The following is an 11,679-nucleotide window of genomic DNA, read 5'->3' on the forward strand; positions in this document are numbered from 1 at the left end:
AATGAATGAAGAAGATTGATAAAGATCACACTATGACGTCGAGACTGTATAATATCTAAAATATACACTTGTCTGTATTTTAATATTGAGCAAAATGTAGTAGAAGTACTCGCAGCAGTACGTACTCATAATAAAACCAACAATCTTTCTTTTCTATCTATCTTTCTTCCATTGCGTCGTATAGAAATGACGGGCGTTTCTGTGCTCTGCTCTCACTCTCTGCGCGGAAGTTTTTAAGTTGCAGTTAAAGATTTTTTTCGATTTAAAAAACAAGAAATTCATTTCAATTTTCATACGTTTGTTGGTCGCTTGATTAAATAGTTGTTTTGTGAAAGTTTAAGATACATTTCTTTTTTCTTTTCGTTTAATGTTGTTATTGTGTTAAAACTTTATTATTGTTTGTTTTTTTAATTTTTTGTTTTTTTTTCGAGAATAATTTATTTAATAGTTGGAAAAGTAAAGTGTTAAAATTATAACTAAAATATTAAAAATTAATACAAAATGTTTACAAAACGTTCTCATCTTTTAAATACACATTTAAATAATAATAACAATAATAATAATACCAATGGAAAATGCATGCAAAATCATGCACAGTGTATGGAAACGGTAAGATTTAGTTACAAATTTTACAAAATTAAACAAATATCTTTAAAATTTTTGCACAATTATTGAAAATTGTAACGTCAAAATTGAGAATTTCAACGGAAATATTAAATTTTCAATTATCCAATATTTCAATAACTGTAATTTTGGGTTTCAAATTTCAAAATGTTTCGAAATATTTCAGAACTTTTAAACTTTGAACGTGATAATTAAAATTTGAAATTACACAATAAAAAATTACTATTTACACAACATTCTTCTTTAACAATTTTCAAACATTTCCTTTTACTTTTACACAATTATGTAAAAATTATAACTTTTTGTAAATATTTGTTTACTTAAATAAAATTCATTAACGCAATTGGTTTAAACATTTTAACTGCGACGACACGTTTTCTTGAATAATGCAATTAAAAAAAACATTTTCTTAATATTCATTGAATAATATTCTTATTCATAAATATTTTTAATTGTTTGTGAGTAAAATATTTTAACTATTATTTTAATTGTTATTTTTTCTGTAAATCGAAAATTATGTCAGCTTTTGAAAGGCAAAAAGTGATTTTTTGGTGAAAAAGTTAAAATTTTTGTGAAAAGTGAATTTTTGTTAACAAAAAGGTTTTTTATGAAAAAGTGAAGTGAGTAAAGTCTAGGCTATAGCATAGGCTATAGACTAGACTAAAGATTAGACTAATGACTAGACTATAGACTAGACTATAGACTAGACTATAGACTAGACTATAGACTAGACTATGGACTAGACTATAGACTAGAATATAGACTAGACTATAGACTAGACTATAGACTAGACTATAGACTAGACTATAGACTAGACTATAGACTAGACTATAGACTAGACTATAGACTAGACTATAGACTAGACTATAGACTAGACTATAGACTAGACTATAGACTAGACTATAGACTAGACTATAGACTAGACTATAGTCTAGACTATAGACTAGACTATAGACTAGACTATAGACTAGACTATAGACTAGACTATAGACTAGACTATAGACTAGACTATAGACTAGACTATAGACTAGACTATAGACTAGACTAGACTATAGACTAGACTATAGACTAGACTATAGACTAGACTATAGACTAGACTAGACTATAGACTAGACTATAGACTAGACTATAGACTAGACTATAGACTAGACTATAGACTAGACTATAGACTAGACTATAGACTAGACTATAGACTAGACTATAGACTAGACTATAGACTAGACTATAGACTAGACTATAGACTAGACTATAGACTAGACTATAGACTAGACTATAGACTAGACTATAGACTAGACTATAGACTAGACTATAGACTAGACTATAGACTAGACTATAGACTAGCTATAGACTAGACTATAGACTAGACTATAGACTAGACTATAGACTAGACTATAGACTAGACTATAGACTAGACTATAGACTAGACTATAGACTAGACTATAGACTAGACTATAGACTAGACTATAGACTAGACTATAGACTAGACTATAGACTAGACTATAGACTAGACTATAGACTAGACTATAGACTATAGACTAGACTATAGACTATAGACTAGACTATAGACTAGACTATAGACTAGACTATAGACTAGACTATAGACTAGACTATAGACTAGACTATAGACTAGACTATAGACTAGACTATAGACTAGACTATAGACTAGACTATAGACTAGACTATAGACTAGACTATAGACTAGACTATAGACTAGACTATAGACTAGACTATAGACTAGACTATAGACTAGACTATAGACTAGACTATAGACTAGACTATAGACTAGACTATAGACTAGACTATAGACTAGACTATAGACTAGACTAGACTATAGACTAGACTACACTATAGACTACACTATAGACTAGACTATAGACTAGACTATAGACTAGACTATAGACTAGACTATAGACTAGACTATAGACTAGACTATAGACTAGACTATAGACTAGACTATAGACTAGATTATAGACTAGACTATAGACTAGACTATAGACTAGACTATAGACTAGACTATAGACTAGACTATAGACTAGACTAGACTATAGACTAGACTATAGACTACACTATAGACTAGACTATAGACTAGACTATAGACTAGACTATAGACTAGACTATAGACTAGACTATAGACTAGACTATAGACTAGACTATAGACTAGACTATAGACTAGACTATAGACTAGACTATAGACTAGACTATAGACTAGACTATAGACTAGACTATAGACTAGACTATAGACTAGACTATAGACTAGACTATAGACTAGACTAGACTATAGACTAGACTAGACTAGACTATAGACTAGACTATAGACTAGACTATAGACTAGACTATAGACTAGACTATAGACTAGACTATAGACTAGACTATAGACTAGACTATAGACTAGACTATAGACTAGACTATAGACTAGACTATAGACTAGACTATAGACTAGACTATAGACTAGACTATAGACTAGACTATAGACTAGACTATAGACTAGACTATAGACTAGACTATAGATTAGACTATAGACTACACTATAGACTATAGTCCAGACTGTAGAATAGACTATAGTCCAGACTGTAGACTAGACTATAGTCCAGACTGTAGACTAGACTATAGTCCAGACTATGGACTAGACTATAGTCCAGACTATAGACTAGACTATAGTTAAACTATGGACTAGACTATTGAATATACTTTGTCCAGACTATAGAGTAGACTATAGACCAGAATATAGACTAGACTAAACTATATTCTGGACTATATAATTAGACTGAACTATAGTCTGGACCATAGTCACGACTATAGACTAGACTATAGTCCAGACTGTAGGACTAGACTATAGTCTAAACTATATTTGTCTAGACTAGACTATTGTTCAGACTAGACTATAGATTAGACTGTAGTATATTTCCCGACTATTATCTTGACTAGAATCAAGACAAAATACTAGTGCTATTGAGTAGACTAGACTAGAACAATTAAACTTTCTTAACATATATTTAAATTTAAACTATTTCAAGAATCTAATTAATTTTTTATAACATTCAAAAACTTTATAGTATAATTAACATAATTTATTTATAAATTACCATTTAATTTTGCAATTTTAAATTGTCATCATGATTCTCTTGAAAATTTTCTTATATATTTAAAAAATCTACAACTAAATACTTAATAATGGAACCCTAACTACCTAGTTTATGTTATAACTTTCTTAAACTAAAGAGGTATACAGTAATGTGTGAACCTAAGCTACCTTAGGTATACAGTATAAACTCAAAGCAATTCAATAGTTTTCTAAAGTCGGAGTTATTGAATGTTTTAAAAGTCTTGAGGGAATACAGTACTAACGCATCTGTTACCATTTAAGTAGGAGTTGAATTTTACTGTTTAGGTTTTAAACACTACTGTATATATTTGATAAAGTTCAGAGTAAACAATCTAAACAACTGAAGAAACATTATCATTATCTAATTAAACATACGTGGCCAAACTGACTGACGAACTGTCTGCCAAATGTTTTTTTTCTTTCTTTCTTCATCCAGTCTAACTCTGTTTTATATTTAAGAAAAGTAAACACAACTTCTTTGGGGTAATTCTTGTGCTGTTTAAAATTTTCTTATTTACTGTCAGTTTGACGTTCTTTCAATTTATATACATACATATTTGTATATTATTTGCCTTTGGCACTTTGTAAAATAAAAATTTTATGTTTAATTCATCTTCGACAACTAAAACAAATGTTCTTAAAATTCTATAACTTTTTTTCGTCTTATTTAACCGTAAATCCAACAACAACAACACTATCATTCTAAACTTATTATTATGTTTTTATTAATATTATTTTAGCTGTTTCTTATACTATTTAATTTGTTATTGTTTTTGTTGTCGTTAGTTCTTTGTTTCTTGTTGTTGTTTTATTTAAGTTTTGAAAAATTCGAAAATTTTAAACTTATATTTCTGCAAAAGATTTCAACAATTTTAGTTGGCTGTCGTCTTAGTCTGATCAAGTTGTTTTTCATATCAATAGTAAAAAAAAAAAATAAATAATAATAAAAAATTATAAGTGTTTTTTTTAGTTTAAACATTTAAAATAAAATTTCTTATCAATTTTAACAAAACCTTGTGAACTTAACATTGAAATTAGAAAATAAATAAAAAAGAAAAGTGTCATTTTTATTATAAAAAGTGTTACTTTTACTTTAATTGAAGATAAATTATTAAAAAATAAAAATATGCCCAATCCTTCAGTTGGTTTTTATCCTCATGTTAAAAGGAGGGTAAGTGCCTTCTTTTAAATTAAAATAAATATTTAAAAACGAAATCATAAAATTTTTTAATTAAATTCGAAGAATCACCAAGATGACTAGGCACTTTTGAACGCCTACGCTTAAAATTAATTTTAAACTAAATTTTAAAATATAGTGTTTAGAGTGTAAAGTTGTCAATTCCACTTTTATACTTCAGTTGTAGTTCAGTTCTAGTTCAATTCTAGTTCAGTTCTAGTTCAGTTCTAGTTCAGTTCTAGTTCAGTTCTAGTTCAGTTCTAGTTCAGTTCTAGTTCAGTTCTAGTTCAGTTCTAGTTCAGTTCTAGTTCAGTTTCTAGTTCAGTTCTAGTTCAGTTCTAGTTCAGTTCTAGTTCAGTTCTAGTTCAGTTCCAGTTCAGTTCTAGTTCAGTTCTAGTTCAGTTCTAGTTCAGTTCTAGTTCAGTTCTAGTTCAGTTGTAGCTCAGTTCTAGTTCAGTTCTAGTTCAGTTCTAGTTCAGTTCTAGTTCAGTTCTAATTCAGTTCTAGTGCAGTTCTAGTTCAGTTTCAGTTCTAGTTCAGTTTCAGTTCTAGTTCAGTTTCAATTCTAGTTCAGTTTCAGTTTCTAGTTCAGTTCTAGTTCAGTTCTAATTCAGTTCTAGTTCATTCTAGTTCAGTTCTAGTTCAGCTCTAGCTCAGTTCTAGCTCAGTTCCAGTTCATTTCTAGTTCAGCTCTAGTTCTGTTCTAGTTCTGTTCTAGTTCTGTTCTAGTTCTGTTCTAGTTCTGTTCTAGTTCTGTTCTAGTTCTGTTCTAGTTCTGTTCTAGTTCTGTTCTAGTTCTGTTCTAGTTCTGTTCTAGTTCTGTCTAGTTCTGTTCTAGTTCTGTTCTAGTTCTGTTCTAGTTCTGTTCTAGTTCTGTTCTAGTTCTGTTCTAGTTCTGTTTCTAGTTACTGTTCTAGTTCTGTTCTAGTTCTGTTCTTAGTTCTGTTCTAGTTCTGTTCTAGTTCTGTTCTAGTTCTGTTCTAGTTCTGTTCTAGTTCTGTCTAGTTCTGTTCTAGTTCTGTTTCTAGTTCTGTTCTAGTTCTGTTCTAGTTCTGTTCTAGTTCTGTTCTAGTTCTGTTCTAGTTCGTTCTAGTTCTGTTCTAGGTCTGTTCTAGTCTGTTCTAGTTCTGTTCTAGTTCTGTTCTAGTTCTGTTTCTAGTTCTGTTCTAGTTCTGTTCTGTTTCTAGTTCTGTTCTAGTTCTGTACTAGTTTCTGTTCCAATTTTGTTTCTAGTTCTGTTCTAGTTCAGTTCTAGTTCAGTTCTAGTTCAGTTCTAATTCAGTTCTAGTTTAGTTCTAGTTCAGTTCTAGTTCAGTTCTAGTTCAGTTCTAGTTCAGTTCTAGTTCAGTTCTAGTTCAGTTCTAGTTCAGTTCTAGTTCAGGTTCTAGTTCAGTTCTAGTTCAGTTCTAGTTCAGTTCTAGTTCAGTTCTAGTTCAGTTCTAGTTCAGTTCTAGTTCAGTTCTAGTTCAGTTCTAGTTCAGTTCTAGTCAGTTTCTAGTCAGTTCTACGTCAGTTCTAGTTCAGTTCTAGTTCAGTTCTAGTTCAGTTCTAGTTCAGTTCTAGTTCAGTTCTAGTTCAGTTCTAGTTCAGTTCTAGTTCAGTTCTAGTTCTAGTTCAGTTCTAGTCCAGTTCTAGTTCAGTTCTAGTTCAGTTCTAGTCCAGTTCTAGTTCAGTTCTAGTCCAGTTCTAGTTCAGTTCTAGTTCAGTTCTAGTTCAGTTCTAGTTCAGTTCTAGTTCAGTTCTAGTTCAGTTCTAGTTCAGTTCTAGTTCAGTTCTAGTTCAGTTCTAGTTCAGTTCTAGTTCAGTTCTAGTTCAGTTCTAGTTCAGTTCTAGTTCAGTTCTAGTTCAGTTCTAGTTCAGTTCTAGTTTCAGTTCTAGTTCAGTTCTAGTTCAGTTCTAGTTCAGTTCTAGTTCAGTTCTAGTTCAGTTCTAGTTCAGTTCTAGTTCAGTTCTAGTTCAGTTCTAGTTCAGTTTCTAGTTCAGTTCTAGTTTCAGTTCAGTCTAGTTCAGTTCTAGTTCTAGTTCTAGTTCAGTTTCTAGTCAGTTCTAGTTCAGTTCTAGTTTCTAATTCAGGTCTAGTTCAGTTCTACTTCAGTTCTAGTTCAGTTATAGTTAGTTCTAGTTTAGTTCTAGTTCAGTTCTGTTCTAGTTTCAGTTCTAGTTTCAGTTCTAGTTCTGTTATAGCTCTGTTCTAGTTCTGTTCTAGTTTTATTCTAGTTTAGTCCTAGTTCTGTTCTAGTTCTATTCTTTTTTTTTTTGTAGTGTTCAATAAATTCGTGGTAACTTGTGCAAATGTTTTAATGCTGACTTGCTTAAATGTATGCTAATTTAACAAAAAAGAAAAAAGAGCAAGTTGTTATTCGTCTGATTAGAAAATCTTTCATTGACCTCAAGCTAACCAATACTCGTTTATACTTTTTTTAGCCCCGAGACGTTAAGTTTTCAAACTCTTTCTTTTGACTAATTTTTCGTAAAATATTGAAGTATTAGTGTGTAAAGTTTAATGACCCCGCCCATTATTATGTTTAAAATGGAATTTATCTAAAAATGTGATTTAATAAGCAAAAAAAAATATTTGATATTGTTATATTTGTTTAAAACATAGTTGTGTTATTAAACAAATTAAATAAAAACTAATATTAATTGCTTTTTGAACATTAAATGTTTTTATTAGATTTTAGTTTAACTTCTTTAATAGAAATTCCTTTCCACCTTTCTACTATCTCTAATTCTAATCTAATTCTTTCTCATTTCAGTGCCTGCAAGTAGCCACTAATGTAACAGAACAGAAACATCATGTAACCCGTGAGGCTAGAGGTAAAAATCTCGGTTTATGTCGTGGTTTCCGTGGCTGCACCGTCTGGCTGACTGGCCTCAGTGGTGCTGGCAAAACTTCCATTGCCTTTGAATTGGAAGCCTATTTAGTGTCTCGTGGTATACCCGCCTATGGTCTAGATGGTGACAACATCAGAACCGGTCTTAACAAGAACTTAGGTTTCACTCCTGCCGATCGTGAGGAAAATATCAGACGTGTTGGTGAAGTCGCTAAACTTTTCGCTGATAGTGGTGTAGTTTCCATTTGCAGTTTTGTGTCTCCCTTTGCCGATGATCGTGAGATGGCTAGAAAAATACACAAAGATGCTGGTTTGAAATTCTTCGAAGTCTTTGTTGATACTCCTCTGTCTGTGTGTGAGTCCCGCGATGTTAAGGGTTTGTACAAAAAAGCCAGAGAGGGTACAATTAAGGTTTCACCGGTATTACACAAGAGTATGAGAAACCCGAACATGCCGATTTGGTGGTCAACACCGATGGTTTCACCATTAAAGAATCCACCCAAAAAGTCATACAGCTTTTGGAGGAGGAAGGTATATTGCCCAAATCGTTGCGCGATGTCGAAAAATTGCCCGAATTATTTGTGGCACCTTCCCTTAAAGAGGCCATTTTGAATGAAGTTAAGTCATTGCCTTCCATACCCATTACCCAGGTAGAACTACAATGGGTGCAAGTGCTATCCGAAGGTTGGGCTTATCCTCTTAAGGGCTTCATGCGTGAAGATGAATATCTACAGACTTTGCATTTCAATTCGATCTTAAGTGAAGATGGTGCCTTTAGGGAAAATCAATCAGTACCGATTGTTTTGTCGGTATCAACAGAAAATAAAGAAAAACTAGATGGTTTATCGGCCATTTGCTTGACATATAACGATAAACCTATTGCTATTTTAAGAAAACCTGAATTCTTCTATCACCGCAAAGAGGAACGTTTGGCCCGTCAATTCGGTACCCACACATCCAAATCAGCCTTATATTAAGGTAAATTAGTGTGTTGCAGGGAAGGAAATTTATTGTTTCTTTAATGAGGATTTTTTTTAATTCTAGATGGTTTTGGAATCGGGAGATTATTTGGTGGGAGGTGATTTGGAAGTTATTGAACGTATTCAATGGAATGATGGTTTGGATCAATATCGCTTGACACCTAATGAATTAAGACAAAAGTTTACCGAAATGAAAGCTGATGCTATCTTTGCTTTCCAAGTAAGTTTTGCAAACTAAAACTGAGAAAGAACTTAACTGGAACTGAACTAAACTAGAACTGAACTAGATCTGAACTAGATCTGAACTAGATCTGAACTAGAACTGAACTAGAACTGAACTAAAATGAACTAAAATGAACTAGAACTGAACTAGAACTGAACTAGAACTGAACTAGAACTGAACTAGAACTGAACTAGAACTGAACTAGAACTAAACTAGAACTAAACTAGAACTGAACTAGAACTGAACTAGAACTAAACTAGAACTGAACTAGAACTGAACTAGAACTGAACTAGAACTAAACTAAAACTAGAACTGAACTAGAACTGAAATAGAACTGAACTAGAACTAAACTAGAACTGAACTAGAACTGAACTATAACTGAACTAGAACTGAACTAGAACTGAAGTAGAACTGAACTAGAACTGAACTAAAACTGAACTATAACTGAACTAGAACTGAACTAGAACTGAACTAGAACTGAACTAGAACTGAACTAGAACTGAACTAGAACTGAACTAGAACTGAACTAAAACTGAACTAGAACTGAACTAGAACTGAACTACAACTGAACTACAACTGAACTAGAACTGAACTAGAACTGAACTAGAACTGAACTAGAACTGAACTAGAACTGAACTAGAACTGAACTAGAACTGAACTAGAACTGAACTAGAACTAAAACTAGAACTGAACTAGAACTGAAATAGAACTGAACTAGAACTAAACTAGAACTGAACTAGAACTGAACTAGAACTGAACTAGAACTGAACTAGAACTGAACTAGAACTGAAGTAGAACTGAACTAGAACTGAACTAGAACTGAATTAGAACTGAACTAGAACTGAACTAGAACTGAACTAGAACTGAACTAGAACTGAACTAGAACTGAACTAGAACTGAACTAGAACTGAACTAAAACTGAACTAGAACTGAACTAGAACTGAACTAGAACTGAACTAGAACTGAACTAGAACTGAACTAGAACTGAACTAGAACTGAACTAGAACTGAGCTAGAACTGAACTATAACAGAAATAGAATTGAACTTGAATAGAACTAGAATTGAACTTGAATAGAACTAGAATAGAACTAGAATTGAACTCGAATAGAACTAGAATAGAACTAGAACTAGAACTGAACTAGAACTGAACTGAATTAAAACTATAACTGATTCAGAACTGAACTAGAACTGAACTAAAACTATAACTGATTCAGAACTGAACTAGAACTGAACTAGAACTGAACTAGAACTGAACTAGAACTGAACTAGAACTGAACTAGAACTGAACTAGAACTGAACTAGAACTAGAACTGAACTAGAACTGAACTAGAACTGAACTAGAACTGAGCTAGAACTGAACTAGAACTGATCTTGAACTGAACTAGAACTGAACTAGAACTGAACTAGAACTGAACTAGAACTGAACTAGAAATGAACTAGAAATGAACTAGAACTAAACTAGAACTGAACTAGAACTGAACTAGAAATGAACTAGAACTGAACTAGAACTGAACTAGAACTGATTTAGAACTGAACTAGAACTGAACTAGAACTGAACTAGAACTGAACTAGAACTGAACTAGAACTAAAGTAGAACTGAACTAGAACCAAACTAGAACTACAACTGATCCAGAACTGAACTAGAACTGATCAAAATCTTCTTTCCTTTTTCCACCTCAGTTACGTAACCCCATCCACAATGGTCATGCTCTACTCATGCAAGACACTAAACGTCAACTGCTCGAACGTGGTTTTAAGAAACCCGTACTTCTTTTACATCCCCTCGGAGGTTGGACTAAGGACGATGATGTTCCATTGCCCGTGCGTATGGCTCAACATCAAGCTGTCCTCGATTCGGGTGTTTTAAGTAGAGATGATACCGTTTTGGCCATCTTTCCCTCACCCATGATGTATGCTGGACCCACTGAGGTACAATGGCATGCTAAGGCACGCATGAATGCTGGTGCCAACTTCTACATTGTCGGCAGAGATCCAGCTGGTATGCCTCATCCCGATAAGGAAATGTATCCCGATGGTAACTTATATGAGGCCACACATGGTGCTAGAGTACTTAAAATGGCTCAAGGTTTAGATAGCATGGAGGTAAGGGTTGCTTGCGCCTAAATTTATGTTTTTTTTGTATTAAATTAAATTTCCTATTAAAGATTTTGCCCTTCCGTGTGGCTGCTTATGACAAGAGCATTTCTCGTATGGCATTTTTCGAACCCAAACGCAAGGAAGAATTTGAATTTATCTCAGGTACTAAAATGCGCACATTAGCTAAGACTGGCTCAAATCCACCAGATGGTTTTATGGAACCTAAAGCCTGGAAAATCCTTTCAGAATACTATCAATCCCTATCAAAGCAACAATAGTTAACAGCTAACACTGCAACTACTTATTATTAAAATGTTATAAACTATAGAAAAAAACAAAATATGATTTTATCTTTTAAGTGCAATGTTTTTTTAAAAACAATTTTATATTAAAACTTTATAAATATTTATGTTTTTCCTTTTATAATACACATTACCATTAGTTTAAGTATGTTTTATCAACATATTTCTTTTTATTTTAAACTTTAAACTTACGCCTTTTAAAACATGCCTGCCTATTAAAATTGTTTTCTATTAATTTCATTGTAAAAGGGCTTTATACTTACTATTTTGTAGCTAAACAAAATGTTTTATTATTTTATTTTTTTTTTTGTAATAAGTCATATGTTTTACGTTTGTATG

General features: G+C 32.3%; 1 protein-coding gene across 1 annotated transcript; it reads left to right on the plus strand.

Moving 5' to 3' along the window:
- The first annotated feature begins 486 nt into the window (after positions 1–486).
- On the plus strand, positions 487–11,365 carry LOC119608515 (bifunctional 3'-phosphoadenosine 5'-phosphosulfate synthase-like). The gene is given in 7 exon segments (XM_037962970.1): positions 487–609; positions 7,661–8,144; positions 8,147–8,688; positions 8,690–8,716; positions 8,783–8,938; positions 10,622–11,044; positions 11,107–11,365. Coding segments are annotated over 7 exon segments (1,950 nt in total). The 5' UTR covers positions 487–501; the 3' UTR covers positions 11,317–11,365.
- The last annotated feature ends 314 nt before the right edge of the window (positions 11,366–11,679 follow it).

Source organism: Lucilia sericata, unplaced genomic scaffold, assembly GCF_015586225.1.
Source record: "Lucilia sericata isolate MDLA Ls3-8-SP2 unplaced genomic scaffold, ASM1558622v1 Contig000844F_arrow, whole genome shotgun sequence".
Lineage (NCBI taxonomy): Eukaryota > Metazoa > Arthropoda > Insecta > Diptera > Calliphoridae > Lucilia > Lucilia sericata.